We start from the raw sequence: 22,653 nt of genomic DNA on the forward strand, positions 1-22,653 counted from the left end.
AGAGATACAAACTGTTGTGACACCCACGCCCCCCACCCCCCACCCCCCTTCAGTTCTTTTCCACTACAGAACTAGAAGATCAACCTCAGAATGTCCCGGAGTGGACAGCCCCAGACACAGGTTCCAATTAAATTGTCTCAGGCAGTGCAAACCCTGCCCAACGGAGAGGGATTCAAAGATCTCCAACAGCACAATTGGAGCCAGGAATCCCCATTCCTGCCCGCCAGACTCAGTCCACACTGTTGTTCACTTCTCTGCTCACAGGCCCAGCTGGAGCCAGGGGCCACACGCCCACCCACCAGTCTCAGTCCACATCCAGCTAGCCTCTGCTTGCCAGACCAGTTGGAGTCAGGGGACCATGCCCCGCCTGCCAGTCTCAGTCCACTGCCTGGTAAGCCTCTATTCACAGGCTCTGTTGGAGTCAGGGCACTGGCCCCGCCCTCTGGTCTCCGTCCACACACAATTAGCCTCTGCTTGCCAGATCAGTTGGAGCCAGGGGACCATGCCCCCACCTGCCAGTCTCAGTCCACTGCTTGGCAAGCCTATTTTCTCAGGCTCTGTTGGAGTCAGGGCACTGGGCTCCACCCTTCAGTCTCAGTCCACACACAGCTAGCCTCTGCTTGCCAGACCAGTTGGGGTCACGGGACCATGCCTCTGCCTGCCAGTCTCAGTCCACTGCCTGGCAAGCCTCTGTTCGCAGGTTCTGTTGGAGTCAGGGCACCGGGCCCTGCCCTCAGGTCTCAGTCCACACATAGCTAGCCTCTGCTTGCCAGACCAATTGGAGTCAGGGGACCACACCCCGCCTGCCAGTCTCAGTCCACCGCCTGGCAAGCCTCTGTTAACAGGCTCTGTTAGTCAGGGCACCACACTCTGCCCGCAGGTCTCAGTCCTCACCTGGGAAGCCACTGCTCACCAGCCCTGCTGGAGACCGTGGGCCACACCCTAGCCCTCAGGTCTTGGTTCACACCCAGTAAGCCATTGATCCAGGGTTCTGTTGGAATCAGGGGATCAGGCCCTTGCTCTCAGGTCACAGTCCATGCCTATCAAGCCTCTGCTTGAAGACCCAGCGGGGACTGGGGACCAGCCCTGTCTTCCGAACTCAGTCCACAAGGGTCAACCACTCTCCCACTGTGAGTGCTGTCAGAGCTGGGGGTTCTGCACCCCATCCCGCCAGACAGCCCGAACCAAGGGTCAACACTACCTCTGGCCGGGCATAGTCATAACCGGGGGACTGCTCCTCCTCCCACCAAGTGTCCCTTTCTTCCTACACCCTGTTTCTTCCCCATTAGTCACAGATTCTGTCCTGATGGTTGGTGATCCACACTATGCCCAGTTCTCTCAGGACAAGACCAAACACTCTGTGCTCTGCAGGGGCCAGAACTTCAGACCACCATGTGAGGGGGAAAGGGTGGACTGGGAGTTTGGACTTGTGGGGGGAAATATCTGTTCAATTTTATGCTTGGCGGGGTGGTGTCTAGGTTCATAAGTGGAACCTCCCCAGAGAAAGAGACCTGGAGTTTAGTGGCTCTCTCCAGCAAGGTAAAATGAGAGATCTTTTGTTCCCTGCTCATTAGAAATTACAAAGCCTAGGGCTTTGGTAAGGTGCTATTTCTACTACCTGAGAACCCCAATTCAATCTCACCCTACCAGTTCTAATAACCAAATGTTGGAAAATAAACATGGTGCAGACCCAATAGAAGAACTCTGGCAACATGAATAACCAGAGTACATCAACCCCCACACGCACACACCCAAGAAATGACAAAGGAGATACAACTGAAGATGCCATGCATAAACGAATGGCAGCAATGTCAGAAATAGAATTCAGAATTTGGATTGCAAAAAAGATAAATAGGATGGAAGAAAAGATAGAAATTGAATTCCAAAGAGTAGTTCTAAAGTTGTCTCAAGAAATTAATGAATTCAAAGCCCAAGTCACCAAAGATATGGACATAATGAGAAAAAAGATAGCAGAGCTCAAAGAAATGAAAAAGTTAGTTGAGGAGCTCCAAAACATAGTAGAATCCCTCAGTAATAGAGTTGAAGAGGCAAAAGAAAGGATCTCTGAAACTGAAGACAAAGCTTTTGAACATCCCCAAACACTCAAAGAGGTAGACAAATGGAGAATAAAAACTGATCATTCCCTGAAAGAGTTGTGGGATCACTCCCAAAGATCAAATATTCGTCTTATAGGAATTCCCAAAGGAGAAGTGGATGGTCCTAAAGGTACAGATGCTCTACTCTAAGAGATTTTGGACGAGAATTTCCCAAGCATTGCAAGAGATACAGAACTTCAGACAGCAGACAGATTCAGAACCCCAGCAAGACTCAATCCAAAGAAAGCATCTCCTAGACACAATGTGATTAACTTTGCCAAAGTAAAGATGAAAGAGAAAATTCTGCAAGCAGCCAGACGTAAGAAAAGCATCACCTACAAGGGGAGAAATATAAGAATGACTGCAGATCTTTCAGCTGAAATGTTTCAAGCCATAATAAGATGGTCATCGACCTTCAGTCTCCTAAAACAAAACAACTTCCAGCCCAGGATCCTGTATCCAGCTAAACTGAGTTTCATTTCTGATGGAGAAATCAAATATTTTAATGACATACACATGTTGAAGAAATTTGACATAACTAAACCAGCTCTCCAGGATATTCTCAGACCCATCCTCCACAATGACCAGAGCAATGCTCTGCCTCTAAAGTAAACTCACCCAGAAATTTTTGAACAAAACCCAACTTCCACAGTGGTGAAAGGGAAATTCAATAAACAATAATGAGTCCATTGCTCTGTACCCATCATTTAAAGTAGACAATTGACACAAATTATGTACCATTTTGGAAGAGTCTAAAATAGTTTTGGAGAATAGAGACATCTATGAAAGAGGTGCAATCAAATTTATCAACATTATTGACTGTTTTCCATGTCAAGACATAATTAATTCCTGACACCCTGAATTACCAGTGGGGCAGAGACTGAAAATGATAGAGGGAGACACTGATTGTCCTGAGTTTGATGCTGAAACACATTGACTTTGGTAGATAGGGCCCCGCAAATAACCAGCCTTGAGTATTCATATTTACCCCCACCAATGTGAACATAGCAATAAACAGGACTCATCTGATGGTAGCGTATTTATATACAGTACTAGAACATGTAGTTAAAGGGTTTTTATAGAAAAAATAATTGACTACCATATAGCATGCCAGCTATACAAATCTATAAATTTATTCTTTTGTCCTCTTGAAAAAAGCTGACATGAAATTTAAATGGTGTATCTTTTTTTCTCTTAGAGCAGTAAAAAATGCACCACCTACAAAACCAATAAACCAAATAATAAAACAAAACCAAACACAAAAAGTCCCCTTCACAAGTGTGGAGCACCTTCTATAGCTCTATGTGGTAAGACAAAGCTACCATTCTCGAGTGATCCAAAAAGAGTCAAATGGTGTTGAGCTAAATTACAACCCTAAGTGCACGTTGGTGAAATGAGATGCTGATCCATTTGCACGCTAATGTGCTATTTTTATGTCATGCATCACAGCATCTTCAAAGAGGCCTGTCATAATTATGATGGATTAGACTGCAGAGTCAGTCCTAGATGCAGTAATTGTTTCACAGATGCTGCCGATGCGGCTTGAATTTATAATAAATGATTGCCAGCAAGGCGGGAGAAGGCGCAACATCACATATCAAAGGAAAACTGCTGTGGCTAAAGCCTGTTTTGGTCTTAGGAAACAAATATGTTTGCTCCTAGTCAAAAAGCCAGTCTTTTCAACTGAGATAAATGTGCTTCATAAAAGCATACCTGTCTGACAGAAGATAAAGGTTTCCATAATTGGCATCTCTTTCTGTCCCTTGCACATGTGCTTACACGCTATCTCTCAACTCTGGAAAAATTATTTTGGAGCATTAGCTGAAATCAGGGAATGACCATAAGATAATTATTGCACATTCCTATTTACATTAAATTACCTGGTTATAATTTGACCTTTACAATTTCCAAAAAAAATTGATGGTATTTATAATAAGTAGAACTACTGCTTTTGCTTCCTCAGAAGGCCATGCTGTATACGGAATATTGGACTCTGAGAATAAGAGGATAGGCATTAATAACACGACTAGTTATTTTTCTTTAAGTGCAGTTTAGTTAATGTTTGTCACTTAAGCTAGTTTTACAATTTACATGTTGTATTTTTATTCATTCTCAAAGTTTAATTCACGTTGTTGCCTTTTTGCTAAACCTTTGGGAAAAAACCTCTTGCTTTAACCATGTAATCAAAACTCCTGTGTATGTGTATATGTATGTGTAATTGGAATAAAGATCCAAAGATTCTGTTATAGCAGATTAAATATGCTGTGTCTTTTCCTAGGTTAAGGATTCAATCATCAGAAAAGTTTCTGTAAGCCATTTGTTGTATATAAGTAGTTTTTTTAATTGCACGAAATTTTACATTTCCTCTTCTGTATCTGCTGACTGCTGGCATACATTTCTACTTAAGTCACTAATTATTTTGCCTTAGTAATATCGACAGGTATCTTCAGTGGTCTTACATTGTCAATATTTTAAAACTAACTTTGACTTAATGCAATATGTTTTTCTTTCTTACTACGGGAAGAAAAAATGAAGTTAAATTTTCTATCTTTTGGGTGGATGGTATGGAGACATTGGTAGTGAGAAGTACTCTTCCCCTCTCCTGTCCTCCCAGGGCACTTGAACTGTCAACTTAACCACCGTCTAGGATACTGGAGAATGTATATGTCTTTGCATTAACTCCACACCGCAGCACTTGTATTGACCAGGGATTCAACTACTGCTTGACTAGGTAACTGAGCTCCAGTTCTCTCAGTAACATTACCAGGGAAATCTGTAAATTTTCCTCAGATATTTTAGAGAAAAAAAATCATCAATCCAACATCTAAAAGGATCAGAATAATTGTGTGGCAACTTCAAATTCTCTGTCCTAAATAGTTACATTTTCTTTTTTTTCCTACCCCAAGCCACGTAAAGAAATGATGCCTGGATTTGGCAAAACACCTTTTGTCATGTTAATAATTACAAGCCTACAGATATTGTAAAACAAAATAAAATTTCATGAACCTCCAAATTCATTATGCCAAGGGGGCCGTTAAGTCCCGGAGACTGAGTCACACAGCATGTTTACGATGCTACTTCATTGATTAACTCTCTTCCTCATTGTTCTTGTTCTATAAATGACTAGACATAGGAACAGACCTCCTTACTTCTGATCACTAATTTTAATTTTTATTACAGATTAACTGCCTCCTTTATTGTTCTATGCCTCAGACCAGATGGCATTTCAGGACCCAAGGACAATTACATCTCTAGTGTAAAATGTTTAGTTTTTGTTTTTGTTTAAGATAGTCTCATACTCTGTTGCCCAGGCTAGAGTGTGGTGGCCTCAGACCAACTCACAGCAACCTCAGACTTCTGGGCTCAACCAGTCCTCCTGCCTTAGCCTCCCCAGTAGCTGGGACTACAGGAGCTTGCCACAATGACCAGCTAATTTTTTCTTAAAATGTTCAATATACCTTGTTCCCAAAAGAAAAAAAAACACCTCAACTTCAGATTGATGTTAAGTATACATTAAGCCTTATATTAAAAAAATTAGAATTCTGCTCAGCTTCCCTAAACTTTATTTATATAAAGACAGTACCAAACCTCTATACTTCAAAGCACCCAATTCCATTTTTTAGAGCCTGGGCTTCCTGGGCAGCTATCCTTAACCTTTGCGCTTAAACTCTCTTTATACTAGATACTGACTTTTAATTATTTTAGGTTGACGCATGTAACTAAAATACATGATTTAGATGCTGGGTTGATGATTTTTTTTTTCTCTAAAATATTTGAGGATGATTTATAGATTACTCCTATTTTTTAGTCCTAAGCCTGGGGGGTAAAAAAAAAGCCCAAATGTTGGCAAACTGTGAATGTTATAGCAATACTTACTCCCTAAATTATGTATTTTTCTTATTATTTTGAGATAGGAAGAGCTAAGAGCTGCCAGAGTGCTTAGGCTTAGCCCAGTAAGAGGCACTGTTTTGATGGTTAGCCTTGGGCAAATTTCTCAGGGCGTCTATAAAATGAGAAAGGGAATTAGATCCTTCCTGATACTCTGAAATATTTTATACATTGTTAGGCTCATCATATGTTATCCCTCATATTTGAATGTCATTTTAAAATCTTGTCCTTACAAAAGGTCAAAATGCTACTTGGTAATTTTTTGAGTATGAGCGTTTTGTCTAGTATAATTCTGGAAATAAGGAAAAATATCAAAATAAGATGGTGTGTATTTGATCTCAAGGAACTTTCTATTTCAAAAAAGAAAAAAAAAAGAGCTTTGTTAATGTTTTAGTAGTTCAGACAGTGGTCGTTTAGAACCAGCCTGTAACAGTTCTTAAGAGCACATTGTGAAATTTTCAAGAATTTCATGAGCTGTTCCATGACCCATAAGAGCATCTGTGTAACTAAATTCTAACTAAATGTAGTAACGTGAAGTAGTGACTCCATGAAAAACATCTCTAGGGAAGCTTATCAAATCAGCCATTCCAGGTTTTACCAAAGACTTCTCTGCCTCTGCTCTTGTATATAAACTTTATAATAGTTTCCAGCAAAAAATAGTGCCTTAATATTGACTATCTATGTCCTTTTAGGTCAGTCATCGTCCCTGTTGTAAAATAGCTTCTTGTTCGTTCTGTCTCCATCTAGAGAATCATTTTTATAGATACAATTTGATTTGGAATGGACTATTTTGCATACAGTGTATCACCATATAGAAGCCTCCAGTAGTTGGCACTACTTTAAAAACTGTTTCAGTATTCAGTAGCACAAGGGAATAATATTCTGATTGGTATCATACACTGTGTTATTTATAGGATCCCTGATGTAGAAAAAAAATAAAAGAATATTTCATCTCAATCTCAAAATCAATCATGAGAATTCAAAATATTTCTGGTGTTAGTCACTTACAAGAGCTGAGACAAATGAATAAAAACTATTTCTGTTTTTAGTCTCTGAGAACAAAAGAATATCACACAAAAATATCTCTGGCAAGAATTTATATTCAGCTGAAAAACACTTATTTTAACCAAAAAGTATTCCCCTTTTCTACAGTCATTTAAATTTGTAAAACAAACATAAAAACTATTTCACTGATTGGCAGGTAAAACTCTACAAAATGCTTTTTTCTTAGAAAAAAAGTTATTGACTTTATGTAATCCTGAAAAAACTCTGCATAAATAACACATAAAAACTACATCATGAAAGCTTTTTCAGTATTTCTACAATGAACAAAATGAACAAATCTCATTTCTTTGTTTTTTATTAAACAAAATAATGCTTATCAGTATCAGTATAAAACTACTAGATGATTGAAAGAATGCTATCCAAGTGGGTTACTAGGTTATAATACATATGAATCATGATATTCCAGGGGATGTATATAAAAAATGTAGTTTAAGGCATATGGAAGTCAAAGAAAATATTCCTTTTCTTCCTCTAAAATGGCAGTTTATTGGGTTTATATTTTCTAGATCAGATTCATAGACCACCACCAAGTAGTCTTCAAATAACAAATTATTGTAATACTAAAATGGAAAGGTACCATATAACTTTGCTGCCCTTCCTGAAAAAGTTAACCATTAAACATTTCATATTCCATGGGTGTACTCAAGAAGGGAAATGCTGTCACAGATAAGTTGATAAGTTTAAATTAGCGTTTTAAAATGGCCATTATGTTTAAAACCTCATATTGAAATACATTTTAAGTCACCTTCATTTCTTCCGAGGAGTTATTATTCTCATAAAGGATTTGCAAACCCATGTATTGTGATTTTGCCCTTGACACTTTAAAGAATGTACAAAATTATGTGGAATGGATCATAAAAGAGAGTAATGTAGTAAATGTTTAAAGTATTTTATTCCTAGAAAATTAAGTAGCACAACTTGTAAGTATATAGAGGCTGCAAGTTTTATATAATATATACTTATCATAAGTCACACATGTACATGTAAAATATCTTTCGGTTGGTCTACATGTAAATTAGTTTTACAGTTGCCAAAAGACAGCTTTTTTTGTATGTGGTATTTGGAAAGCTACTTGACCCAGTCTCTGTAGGATTTATTTAGGCTTAATTCTGTGCTCCTTAATTTTTAAAAAGTAAAATTGTCGGGTGACGCCTGTGGCTCAAAGGAGTAGGGTGCCGGCCCCATATGCTGGAGGTGGCAGATCAAACCCAGCCCCGGCCAAAAACTGCAAAAAAAAGGAATATTGTCCTGATTTTGGATTTCATGATTCTATAATAGAATACAAAGTTTCTTTATTAGGGGTTATTAACAATTAAGAGTATTAGTGTAGCTCAGAGCTGTTCAATAGAAATACAAATTATTTAAATTCCATATGCACATAAAGGATTTGCAAACCCATCTGGAATTTTAAACTTTCTAGTACTCACATTAAAACAAGTAAATAGAAATAAATGAAATTAATTTAATTGTTTATTGTATTTTATCCAATATATCCAAAATAGTACTCTTTAACATATTAATGAATTTTTTAAATTAAGGTATTGTGCATTTTTTCACCCCAAATCTTGAAATCCAGTGTTTATTTGCATGCACAGCACATCTCAATTTGGAGCAGACACGCTTTAACGGCACAAGAGCTCTATGTGACCAGTCATTGCTGTATGAGGTGATGCACTTCTAGCTCATCTCTTAACATTTGGAAAGAAGTACGACTAGCAGAAATAAAGATGCATTGCTTTGTTTTTCTTTATCCAGTAGAAATTAAAACTTTTTAAGTTATTTCTGTTAAGTAATACACATGCTTAAAAGTTACAAAAAAGACAAATAATTAAAAGTAATCTCCCTCCTAGTAGTCTTCTCCAACTGCCCCATTCCTTTTCTTGAAGGCAAAGACAAAGAATCATGACCAGTTTGTTGTATATTCTCTCTGAAATGATTTATTTACATTTTGTGAGTGTATAGGTTGTAGCATTCTTATAAATGCTGTTCTGCAGTTTGCTTTATTTCATTTAATTAGTTGGAGATACTTCTATCTGAAAATATAGGAGTTGCCTCATTTATGTTTTAGTGGCTACATGTTATTACCTTATGTGGCTATCCCATAATTGATTTAACCCAATGCTTATTAATACGTACTTAGGTTATTTTTAACCTTTTGCTGTTACAGAAGATTGCACATACGTCATTTAACACACATTTATACACGCATGTACACATGTATACATATGCAGTGTATATATCATCCATACGTATGTTGGATAAATTCTGAAAAGTGAAGGGTCAAAGAAAGTTTTTTGAAATGCTGTAGATATTGCCAAATTGTCCTATGTGGTGTTTGTATCCGTTTTCACTCCCAATACTTGTGAAAGAGAGTGTCTGTTTTCCCACCATCTTGGCAACATAGCGTAGGATTAAACTTTTTGATCTTTTCCAATTTGAATAGAGTAAAACTATATCTTGTTGCATTTTTATAATAATGTGCATTTTCTTTAAAGAGTGATAGTGGACATCTTTTTACATATTTAAGAGACATCTGCATTTCATTTTCTGTGAGCTATCCATGTGCTTTGACCAGTTTCCTAGTAGGTGGTTGTTTTCTTTTTTTAAGGAGTCCTATGTATTAAGAAAAATTTTATGTGACTCACTTTGGTTATATGTTTACTTTTGCACATGAATTTAATGAACCATCTTCTCTTTTATGGCTTCTGGATTGTGTGCCTAAGAATTTACTTAGACATTACTTAGTCATTAGATTATTTTTAAAAGTTTTCTCAGATTATTTTTAGTGCTTTTTAAGGTTTTGTTTTCCGTATTTAGAGTTCATCTAGACTTTATCTTGGTGTAAGGTGTAATGGAGGGATCCAACTTTGTCATTTTTTCAGAAGACTACTAAGTTTTTCCAGTATCACATAATTATTTAAAATACCATCATTAGCTCATACCATGTGTCTGTGTGTATTTGGGTAACTTTCGAACATTTGATTTGATCTCATTGATCTTATTAGTACTGTTATCTAGTTATGTACAAGCACAAGTTGTTTTAAATATTTTTTGTTACTTTTTAATATTTTTAACTTGGCTATATTGCCTTATCCAGGCCCCCTTATGATTCTTTTTCATAATATTCCTGGCTCTACCTAATTTGTTTCTTCTCCCACATGAATTTTAGAGTCAGCTTACTTTATTCCTCAAAATATTCTGCTAGCATTTTTACGTAGCGTACATTAAATGAAGAGATTAATTTGATAACCATCCAAGAACATAGTATAGCTTTTTACTTGTTTTCTGTTTGATTTTGCATATTACATGGTATTATTAAAGGTATTATTAAAATAGGACTTCTACATTCCTTTTTAGGTTTTTTTATTCCTAGTGTCTTCTTGTAACTACAATATTTTATTCTAGTCAAGTTTCTGACAGGTTGTTGCCTTTGTGTAGTGAGGCCGTGACTTTTTCTTCAGGTACTTCACTGAATTTTCACTGACTGTTCTAGTTTTCTTGTTGATCCTCTTATGTAAAAATTATAACTTTAGTGTTTCTTTACAATGTTTTTATCTGATTTCTTCCTCTGTTTCATTTCCCTTGTTTAGTAACCAATGGCTATTTTAATAGACCTATTTTTAGCCCAAAGGGAAAATAGTCTTGATTTTGATTTTGTTTACTTACATACTTAAAATAAACATAATGAGGAAAAACTGTGGGAAAATAAGGCATGACTAAAATGAATGGGGGAAGCAGTTGGCTCGCAATGGATTATCTAATGGATTATATAAATTTTTTAGTGCCATGTCTTCTGTTTTTTTCTGTTGTTTGGACCTTGAAATCTACATTAGTACTGCTCTCAGAAATGTCTGAATGAATGACAAAATGACCAAAAGATAAGCAGTAAAGTTTCTGGATACTCTCTGTGTACTCGGCACAAACATTACAAAGTAGGGCTTTATGCTTGACACTTCGTGGTCTAGTGAGGGCGTAAACAAAACGCAGTAAGAGTGCTGTGTTCAGTATTTGGCTACACACAAGATAGGGAAGCAGCATAGAAATGGGAGTGGCTAATTCTCTTAGAGCAGTGGTTCTGCCACCCACAGGAACTGTATTAAAGGGCCGCTGCATTAGAAAGATTGAGAACCACTGTCTTAGAGAGTCAAAGAAAGAATCCTAAGGGAGCTGAGACCTGAGACTGGTTTAGAGGTCTGTCTGCATAAGTCACTGGGCAAACAAAAGGATTAAGAAGGTATTCTAGAGCGGCGCCTGTGGCTCAGTGAGTAGGGCGCCGGCCCCATATGCCGAGGGCGGCGGGTTCAAACCCAGCCCCGGCCAAACTGCAACAAAAAATAGCCGAGCGTTGTGGCGGGCGCCTGTAGTCCCAGCTGCTTGGGAGGCTGAGGCAAGAGAATCGCATAAGCCCAAGAGTTAGAGGTTGCTGTGAGCCGTGTGACGCTACGGCACTCTACCGAGGGCGGTACAGTGAGACTCTGTCTCTACACACACACAAAAAAGAAGGTATTCTAGACAGACAGAAAAACAAAGGCATGGAGGTCTGAAATGGCTCACTGTGTTTGGGCATTTATAAGCTGTTATTGTTGAACTATAAACTGTGAAAAGCAGTGGGAGGAGTGGATGATAATAACCTGTATGGGAAAAGCTTTTTCAGTTAGGAATTCTCGGTAGAAGTGAGTAGCCAGCCTGTAGAGAATAACATAGAATCACCCCAAAAGAGCATTCTATAAACTACACCTGTCACCCCATCTCTCCTCCCTCGGACACTGACAATACCCGGGGAGTGTGCCTTATCTCTCAGATATGTTTGAGTGGAAGAGTTTGAGAACCATCGAGTGTGCTATCAAATTTGCATTTTAGAACATTCCCTCTGAAAACAAATTGAAGGAAACCTTACGGGGCTGGAGGAAAGGACAGAGTAGACAAGAAGAGAAACCATCACAGAAAAAGCTACTGAAATAGATCATGAGCCAAGATGACGAAGATGTGAATGACAAAGCAGCAAATACGGGGGGACACAGAGGATGTAGAATAGACAGCATTTAGCAAAAGAAAAAGAAAGGCGATCTTTATTGTTCTTAGTATTTTGACAAAAAAGAATCATTTGGGAAGTGGGCTGATGCTAACAGCTAATACAGTATGAACTTACCACATTAGCTTGTGCTCCGTGACCACAAATATTTGTGACTTGCCAAGAACATATTAATAATAATTTCCCAAGTAGCTATTTGTTGTTACTGTACAACGTGAAAATGAGCATCACAGTTTGCTGTGGCTAGGCATTCATTCCAATATCTTTTATGCCACAAATATTCCCTACGATGTATTACTAGTGTTACATATAAATTAATGCATTTTAATTTTTGTTCCCTCTTTTTTAGAACTCATCCAGAGGGCAGCCTTGTGGATGGCCCCGAAGCAAGCCTGATGGAACAGAACAGAACCAACCATGTTGAGGGCAACAGACTAAGTCCATTCTTGACACCATCGCCTTCTCCCATGTGCCAGACAGAACCTCTGGCTGTAAAGCTCCAGAATGGAAGCCCATTAACCGAGAGACCTCACCCAGAAGTCAATGGGGAAAGCAAGTGCCAGTCTGTCAGAAGTTATTATGGAATACCCCACAGGAAGGGAAGCCAGAACAGTCGTGTGAGTCCTGACTTTATACAAGAAGGCAGAGGGTATTCTAAGTGTTTGCAAAATGGAGGAATAAAACGCACAGTCAGTGAACCTTCTCTCTTTGGGCTCCATCAGAACAAGAAATTGAAACAAGACCAAAAGGCTAATGGAGAAAGGCTTAACTTCGGGGCAAGTCAAGAAAGAAATCCAGGTGAAAGCAGCAGTCAACCAAATGTCTCTGATTTGAATGATAAAGGAGAATCTAGTAGCTCTGCAGCCCGAGAAAAGGCAGTTAAAGATTTCACCAGTTTTCCAACACATAACTGCCGTGGGTCTGAAAATCCAGAGCTTCAGATTCTGAATGAGCAGGAGGGGAAAAATGCTAACTACCACAACAAAAACATTGTGTTACTTCTTAAAAACAAGGAAGTGCTAATGCCTAATGGTGCTACCGTTTCTGCCTCTTCCATGGAAAACACACATGGTCAACTCCTGGAAAAAACACTGTCTCAATATTATCCAGATTGTGTTTCCATTGCGGTGCAGAAAACCACATCTCACATAAATGCCATTAACAGTCAGGCTACTAGTCAGTTGTCCTGTGAGATCACTCACCCATCGCATACCTCAGGGCAGATCAATTCTCCACAGACCTCGAACTCTGAGCTGCCTCCAGAGCCAGCTGCAGCCGTGACTGAGGCCTGCAATGCTGACAAAGCCAGTAAACCAGCTGCAATGCTGGATACCTGTTCCTTTCAAAAACCAGAACAGTTACAACCACAAAAAGCAGTTTTTGAGATTTGCCCATCTCTTGCGGAAAACAGTAAGGTCCAAGGAACCACAAAGCTAGTATCTGGTGAATTTCGTTCAGGTTCCAGCAGCAATTCGCAAGCTCCTGGTGGCAGCCTGGAACGGTATTTAAAACAAAACGAAATGAATGGTGCTTATTTCAAGCGAAGCTCAGTGTTCACTAAGGATTCCTTTTCTGCCGCTGTCACACCATCACCATGGCTTCTTTCTCCCCCTCCTCCTCTTCCGCCGGTTCCTCAGCTTCCTTCCGAAGGAAAAAGCATGCTAAATGATGGGGTTTTAGAAGAACACCATCAGTACCCCAACCACAGCAACACAACTCTTTTAAGGGAAGTGAAAATAGAGGGTCACCCTGAGGCACCACCATCCCGGAGTCCTACTTCAGCTACCCACAGATCAAACCCCTCTCTGATGCTTTCAGAAAGGCTTCAGAATAATTGTGTCAACACAAATGACATGCGGACTCCAGGGACATTGTGTCCTGAGAAAATGAGACCAGTCTCAGGACATCTCAGGCATAACCCGCCGATTCTCAGTAGCAGTGGAGGTCTGCAGAACCACTGCCGGGAGCTGATGAGACACAAAGAGCAAGAGACTCTGAAGGGTCATGACAAGGAGCAAACACGCAATCCCGTGCTCCCAGCACAGCCCTGTCTGAAACCCGGATGGATCGAATTAAAGGCCCCTCGTTTTCACCAGGCAGAATCCCATGTGAAACGTAATGAAACATCACTGCCTTCGATTCTGCAGTATCAATCCAACTCTTCCAATCAAATGACCTCCAAACAATACACTGGAAATTCCAACATGCCGGGGGGGCTCCCAAGGCGCGCTTACACCCACGAAACAATACAGCTAGAGCAGAAATTACAAATGTACCAAGCTGAGATGAATCAAGGGCAGTCCCAAGGTCCGGTGGACCAACATCTCCAGTTCCAAAAACCCTCCCACCAGATACACTTCTCCAAGGCAGACCCTTCACCCGAAGCTCACATGCATTCACTGTGTGCTTCTAGATTTCATTTTCAACACAGAGCAGATCCACGAACTGAGAAACTCCTATCCCCATTGTTAAAACAGCACTTGAATCAACAGGCTTCAAAGACTGAGCCATTTTCAAACTCACACCTTTTACAGCATAAGCCTCATAGGCAGGCAGCACAAACACACCTGTCCCAGAATTCACATCTCCCGCAAAACCAGCAACCGCAGCAAAAATTACAAATGAAGAATAAAGAACAAATGCCCCAGACTTTTCATCATCCCCAAAGCAACAATGATCAGCAAAGAGAAGGCGCATTCTTTGACCAGATTAAAGTGGAAGAATGCTTTCGTGGTGAAAATCAGTATTCAGAATCAAATGATTTCCAGACTATTAATACCCAGATGGGACTGGAGCAAGTACAAAATATGAATAGTAGAAATTCCGCTTGTAGTCAAATCTTAAAATCAAGTGCAAACAAAGGGCAGATTCCTTGTTCCAACAATACACACCTCGTTCCAGAGAATAAAGAACAGACTAGACATTCTGAACTATTTGTCAGAAACAAGACCCAAAACTTGCATCACCTGCAATATGTTCCAAATAATGTGACCCCAAAGCAAGATGTTCTTCATAGGTGCTTTCGAGAACAAGAGCAGAAGGCTCAGCAAGTTTCAGTTCTACAGGGATACAAATGTAGAAACCAAGATAGGTCTAATCAACAAGCTGTACAACTCACTCAGCAAAGGTACTTGATGCATAACCAAGCAAATGCTTTTCCTGTGCCTGACCAGGGAGGGAGTCACATTCAGACCCCACCCCAGAAGGACGTTCAAAAGCATGCCGCCCTAAGGTGGCACCTCTTACAGAAACAAGAACAGCAGCAAACACAGCAACCCCACACTGAGTCTTGCCATAATCAGATGCACAGGCCAATTAAGGTCGAACCTGGCTCCAAGCCCCATGCCTGTATGCACCCCTTATCAGCACAGCCAGAAAACAAAATGTGGGAAAAGATAACGAAACAAGAGATTTCACCTCCAAGCTGTGACAATGTGCAGCAAAAGAGCATTATCGAGACCATGGAGCAGCATCTAAAGCAGTTTCGAGTCAAATCGTTATTTGACCATACGGCTCTTACTGTCAAATCACAGAAGCAAGTGAAAGTTGAAATGTCAGGGCCGGTCACAGTTTTAACTAGACAGACCACTGCTGCAGAACTTGATAGCCACACCCCAGCTTTAGAGCAGCAAGCAACTCCTTCTTCAGAAAAGACACCAACCAAAAGAACAGCTGGTTCTGTTCTGAATAATTTTTTAGAGTCACCTTCCAAATTACTAGATACTCCTATAAAAAATTTATTGGATACACCTGTCAAGACTCAGTATGATTTCCCATCATGCAGATGTGTAGGTAAGTGCCAGAAATGTACCGAGACACATGGTGTTTATCCAGAATTAGCAAATTTATCTTCAGATATGGGATTTTCTTTCTTTTTTTAAACCTTGAGTCTGGCAGCAATTTGTAAAGGCTCATAAAAATCTGAAGCTTACATTTTTTTTTGTCTTTAAATTTACAGATGCTTGTGCTGTGCAAAAGAAAACTTCATTTACATGCAGTTGTTTCCCACAAAATGTAAACAATTGTGCATGTGTATTTTTGCCTCTATTCAGACCTTTGAAAATCTGAATGTATCAGTTTTTAGACTAATCCATCTATTTACTCTTTGCAAATTATCTCTGGAGAGACAATCAGTAAAAAAATCAATTAAAATGAGAAAATAACTGCTGTATACAATTTAATGTAGGAAATTTTAATTTTTTTAAATTCAGGGTTAAATTAGTAGTTTTACAGGATTTACGGATAATTGGGAAATTATCTTAAGTCTTGGTGAGTTGGGGAAGTGGTAATGCTGAAGCTCTTAGTACTCATAAAGTTGCCCTTTCTCCATGTATACATTTGAAACATTGTGGTTTATGTATATTTTGATTCCATTTTCTCTAAAATATCACCTTTTTCATTAAGAAAAAAATATGGTACAGGCATACCTCAGAGATCTTGTGGCTTTGACTACAGATTACCACAATAAGGCAAATACTGCAATGTACTGTACTGAACTAAGTGTGCTATAAAATGTTTAGAGAAATAGTGTACATATATATCTTAGTTAAAAAATACTTTATTGCTAAAAAATGGTAATAATGACTATAGCCTTTTAGTGAGTCATAATATTTTTGCTGGTAGAAGGTCTTGCCTCCATGTTGATGGCTACTGACTGATCAGGGTGGTAGTTGCTAGATAACAGTGAAATTTACTGCATCAATTTACTCTTCCTTTCACCAAAGATCTCTCTGTAGAGTGCAGTGTTGTTGTTGGTTTTTTGTTTTTGTTTTTATGAGACAGAGCTCAAGCTTTCACCCTGGGTAGAGTGTTGTGGCATCACAGTTCACAGCAACCTCAAACTCCTGGGCTTAAGCAATTCTCTTGCCTCAGCCTCCCAAGTAGCTGGGACTACAGGCGCCCACCACAATACCCGGCTATTTTTTGGTTGTAGTTGTCATTGTTTGGCAGGCCCGGACCAGATTTGAACCTGCCAGCTCTGGTGTATGTGGCTGGTGCCTTAGCCCCTTGAGCTACAGACACCACTGAATGCAATGTTGTTTGATGGTATTTTACTTATGGTAAAACTTCATTCAAAATTGGAATTAATCCTCTCAAACCTTGTTGCTGCTTGATAGATGATGTCTTCGTAGTACTCTGAATTCTTTGTTGTCATCTCAACAGTGTTCACAGCATGTTCACCAAGAGTTTCCTTGGAGTTTTTCTCCTCTAAGGAAACCACTTTCTTTGCTCATCCATAAGAAGCAGCTCCTCATCTGTTTTTGCCAGGAAATTGCAGCTATCGAGTCACATCTTTGGGCTCCTCTTCTAAATTCTAGTTCTCTTGCTATTCCCAGCACATCTGCAGTTAATTCTGCTACCAAAGTTTTGAACTCTTTGCAGTTATCCATAAGGATTGGAATCAACTCCTGTTAATGTTGATATTTTGACCTCCTGCCATGAGTCATGAATGTTCTTAAGAGGATCTAACATAATCCTTTCCAGGTTTTTGGTTTACTTTGCCTGTGCTCATTAGAGGAATCTATAGCATCTATACCTGTAAAAAATGTATTTTTTAAATAATAGGACTTGAAAATCAATTTCAAGTATTCCTCCATCCCTGGGCTTTAGAATGGACATCATATTAGCATACATGAAAACATGAATCTCTTTGTACACATCCATCTGAGCTCTTGGGTTCTCCATCAGACTGGGTGCATTGTCAATGAGTAATAATGTGTTGACAGGAATATTTTCTGAGTAGTAGTTCCTAACAGTGGGCTTAAAATATTTGGTAAACCCTGGTGTGTAGCAGATGTGCTATCATCGGGCTTTGTTGTTCCATTATAGAGCACAGGCAGAGTAGATTTAGCATAATTGTTAAAGGCTCTGGGATTTTTAGAATGGCAAATGAGCTTGGCTTCCACTCATTTAAAATGATCAGCTATATGACCCCCCTAACAAGAGAGTCAGCCTGACCTGTGAAGCTTTGAAGCCAGGTGTTGACTTCTATTCTATAGACATGAAGGTTCTAGCTGGTGGAATGGAAGACCACGTCAGCTACACTGGTAATGTGTTGTTTGCTGTAGCCACCTGTTCTCATTGATCTTAGCTAGATCTTCTGGATAACTTGCCATAGCTCTTACACTAGCACTTGCTGTTTTATGTTGTGAAGATGACTTCTTTACTTAAACCTCATCCAGTGGCAGTGCCTGGAGCTCAGTGGGTAGGGCACCAGCCACATACACTGAGGCTGGTGGTTCAAACCTGGCCTGAGCCAGCTAAAACAACAGTCACAATTGCAACAAAAAAAAATAGCTGGACGTTGTGGCGGGCGCCTGTAGTCTCAGCTACTTGAGAGGCTGAGGCAAGAGAATTGCTTAAGCCCAAGAGTTTGAGGTTGCGAAGCTGTGATGCCACAGCACTCTATCTGGGGTGATAGCTTAAGACTCTGTCTAAACCTCATCCACCAACCTCTGCTAGCTTCCAGTTTTTTTTCTGCACCTTCCTCCTCTCTCTTGCTCCTGAGCAAGGACAGTAGAGCCTTGCTCAGGATTAAGCTCTGGTTTAAGAGAATGCTAGGGCTGGTGTGATCCTCTATTCAGACCACTACAACTTTCTATCAGCAATAAGGCTGGCTCTTACAATTTCTTATCATGTGTGTGTTCACTGGAATAGCACTTCTAATTTCCTTCAAGAACTTTTCTGTCCATTCACACCATGGCTAACTGCATGTCATAGGAAGTCTAGCTGTCAGCTTGTCTTTAGACATGTCTTCCTCACCAAGAGAAGTCCTTTCTAAGTGAAGAGACATGTGACTTTCACTGGAACACTCAGAGGCCGTTGTAGGGCTATTTTTTTTTTTTTTTTTTTTTTTTGTAGAGACAGAGTCTCACTGTACCGTCCTCGGGTAGAGTGCCGTGGCATCACACGGCTCACAGCAACCTCCAACTCCTGGGCTTACGCGATTCTCTTGCCTCAGCCTCCCGAGCAGCTGGGACTACAGGCGCCCGCCACAACGCCTGGCTATTTTTTGGTTGCAGTTTGGCCGGGGCTGGGTTTGAACCCGCCACCCTCAGCATATGGGGCCGGCGCCCTACTCACTGAGCCACATTAATTGGCCTAATTTCAATAATTTTGTGTCTCAGGGATTAGGGAACCTTGAAGAGAGAGATAAAGAGGAGGAATGGGTGGTTGGAACAGGCAGAACACCCAGTATTTATCAAATAAGTTTTCTATCTTATACGGGCAGAGTTCATGTTGCCTCAAATACTAAAAGACCACTGACCACAGATCACCATGACAAATACAGTAATAATGAAGAATTCTGAAGTATTTCGAGAATTACCGAATGTGACACAGAAACATGAAGTGAACACATGCTTCAGGCTTAGAAGAATGGTGCCTGTGGGGCTGCCACAAACCTTTAATGAGTAAAAAACGCAGTAACTGCAAAGTGCACTCAAATGAGGTATGCCTGTATTATAACTTTTTGTTAAATTTTAGGATATATGATGGATCTGTAGGAATAGGGAAACCTATTTGCTGATATGTCTAATACATATATACATACATATACACACACACACATACATATATATATAGTTAAGAACTTCTTTCTACCTAAATACATGTATATTTAGGTAGAAAGAAGCATGAATGTAGTGAAAGACATTCAAACAAATATTAAATTAGTGTGACTAATGACCCAGTCACCCCATATTGGCTTCGTTGCAGTGAGATACCCCACACTCTGTAGGAACAGGGAGGAAAGACCACAGTGCCCCTCTTTATGTGTGGTTATTAAGTTGTCTAAAGTGAGGGCTAAAGTGCCCATGTCTTAGATTACATTTGGTAAGTTATAATCATCTTCCTTGCTTCTCTTATCATCCTAATCCTGTCTTTCCACTTTTTCATCTTTGGTACTTTGCAATAGCCCCTTCTTTTTACCCGTCTGTCTAGAATTTTCACTCATTATAAATTGCTCCACAGTGCATACAAATATGGGTCTGGATTGAATATTCTTATTTTCAAAACAGAGTAGTTAAATGCTGTGGGGAAATAAGAAGATAAGGGTCCTTGACAATAAATCGTGCAATAGTCTGGGGGTGGAATAAAACAGGAAATTTTACTTTCAATCTTTTAACATCCATGTGGCAGGCAGGCTTCTGGTTAGCTTTAAAAATTTTTTTCAGTTATAAAAATTGGGTTGTAGTTGATACTACATATAAAACATTCTGATTCCCTCACTATTTTCTTTGTTTTGTTGCACTTACTTGGTTTCAAATAATTTTTATCCCATATCTGAAATGTATTTTTATCAATAGCCAGCATGTACATATACTTAATTATATTGCACATTTTCTAATAGAGCAGTCCATCAGTTGACTCAATTTAAAGAAAAAAATTTTTAAAGTCACTTTTAGGGCCCTTAATGTGCAGTTGGGGGATAAGCTTTGTGGATGTAGCCTTTATATTTAGTATAATTGAGGTCTAAAATAATAATCTTCTATTATTTCAACAGAGCAAATTATTGAAAAAGATGAAGGTCCTTTTTATACCCATCTAGGAGCAGGTCCTAATGTGGCAGCTATTAGAGAAATCATGGAAGAAAGGTAATTAATGCAAAGGCACAGGGCAGATCAACGTTTATCCTTTTGTATATGTCAGAATTTTTCCAGCCTTCACACACAAAGCAGTAAACAATTGTAAATCGAGTAATTATTAGTAGGCTTAGCTATTCTAGGGTTGCCAACACTGCACACTGTGCTATTCACCAGAGAGTCACAATATTTGACAGGACTAATAGTCTGCTAACTGGCACAGGCTGCCCACTTTGAGATGGATGCCAGGAAACGTGAACGCGAATCAGCTAACCAGCCTGCCAGGCACAAGGGTGCTGGCGTAGGCTGCAAAGAGAGGTCCCTCTCTGCTTTCCCACTTGATGATAAAACGTCAAAGAGGAAAGAGGGGTGAAGTGTCGTTTAGGAAAGGAACTGCTGAGTTAAATTCATCTAGCATTGTGAATAGTTATCACTAAGGAAGATTTCTCCTACCATGAACAGAGAGCAAGTGTGATAATGTTGACTAGAGAGATTCTGTTTACAGCTGCCTTTTTTTTTTTTTTTTTTACTATCAATCACAGGTATGCAAGTATTTGCCTGTATCTACACAGTTACACCTGCATGTAGAAGACTCTTAAGAGCGAGATTATCAATGCAGAGAGGGCCTTTCACATAGATATCTACAGCTCTGAGCTGTTATTCTACTAGGGTGCGTTTTCATTAAGAGGTAGGCAGTGTTATTGTTAAAATACATTAGGATACATCTGGGCAGCAATGAAACATTCAGTATCATTCTTGCTCCATTTCCAAATTATTCATTTCTAAATTAACCTGTAGAAATTCACTAAATAATCATCCAGCGGACTGACAGAAACAGTGAATTTCCCTAAATGCCTTTTTTTTTTTTTTAAGTAATGCTTTGGTCACAAAGGAAAATATAGCCTATTTCTAGAACTATTCTAAATTTTCAAAATGGCTGGATACTATTTGCCAGCCCTCTTTTAAAAAATGTTGAAAGAATCTTTGAAAAACAACCCTAACTAAAATCTATTATGACTCCCTACATTTTAAAATATCTAAATTGAGCAAAGGACTAAAATCAAATAATATGTTTTTAAAAATTGAATTTAGCAAACGTTAACTTAAATTTTGTGCTTTGTGAAATTGTGTATTAAAAAAAACTTTCCCATTATTTTTACCCGATATATGATTTACAAATACTTCATTATATTTCGGTATGAAGGAAAACAAGGCTTAAAAACTATTATCCACTTTGCTTGGTATAGACTTGTTTAAAAAAATAAACTATTCCTCAAGATGCGGTCATAGAATAAAATTATGCTCAAATGTTCAGATATTTTAATTGCCTCTGGAATTCATTTGCTAATAATTGTATGTGTGTGTGTTTCTGTGGGTTTCTTTAAGGTTTGGACAGAAGGGTAAAGCAATTAGGATTGAAAGAGTCATCTATACTGGTAAAGAAGGCAAGAGTTCTCAGGGATGTCCTATTGCTAAATGGGTAAGTGTGACTTGACAAGGCCTTTGGTCTTCAATCATGAGTATTTCTGTTTGTAAGTCTAACCCTGAAAATTGGGTTATCCAGACCAGTTGAGGGAAACATTACCTATATTTTTTATCATGTGTTATTTCTAAGAAGGCAAATTAGGATTTTTTCTTTTTGGTTTTTATTTTTTTGTTTAGAAACAAGCCACACTCTGTTGCCCAGGCTACCTTGTCCTAGCTCAATGAAACCTCAAACTCCCAGGTCCAAGTGATCCTCCTGCCTCAGCTTCCCAAGTGTCTGCCACAAGGCCCAGCTAATTGTCTCTATTTTTTCTTTTTTTTTTTTTTTAGTAGAGACTGCGTCTCACTTTTGCTCAGGCTAGTCTTAAACTCCTGAGCTCAAGGGATCCTCCTGTCTCAGCCTTCCAAAGTGTCAGGATTACAGGTAGAAGCCATTGTGCCCAGTATAGTTTTTAAATTATGAATAAACTTTAATTGAAGGAATTCAAAGAATTTAATGGTGAGG

At 39.2% G+C, this 22,653-nt stretch overlaps 1 protein-coding gene across 4 annotated transcripts in view; it reads left to right on the top strand.

The window, feature by feature from the left end:
* The window catches only part of TET2 (tet methylcytosine dioxygenase 2), a 135,828-nt gene that overhangs the window by 77,392 nt on the left and 35,783 nt on the right, over positions 1-22,653 (top strand). For 3 of the 4 annotated variants that reach the window (XM_053560042.1, XM_053560210.1, XM_053559981.1), the window contains exons 3-5: positions 12,431-15,873; positions 20,585-20,675; positions 22,050-22,143. In XM_053560042.1, the coding sequence (XP_053416017.1) occupies positions 12,477-15,873; positions 20,585-20,675; positions 22,050-22,143 (3,582 nt within the window). In that variant the 5' untranslated portion in view covers positions 12,431-12,476. The remainder of the gene's footprint in view (positions 1-12,430; positions 15,874-20,584; positions 20,676-22,049; positions 22,144-22,653) is intronic. The other variant, XM_053560120.1, reaches the window with a different exon arrangement.

Source organism: Nycticebus coucang, chromosome 1 (genome assembly GCF_027406575.1).
Source record: "Nycticebus coucang isolate mNycCou1 chromosome 1, mNycCou1.pri, whole genome shotgun sequence".
Lineage (NCBI taxonomy): Eukaryota > Metazoa > Chordata > Mammalia > Primates > Lorisidae > Nycticebus > Nycticebus coucang.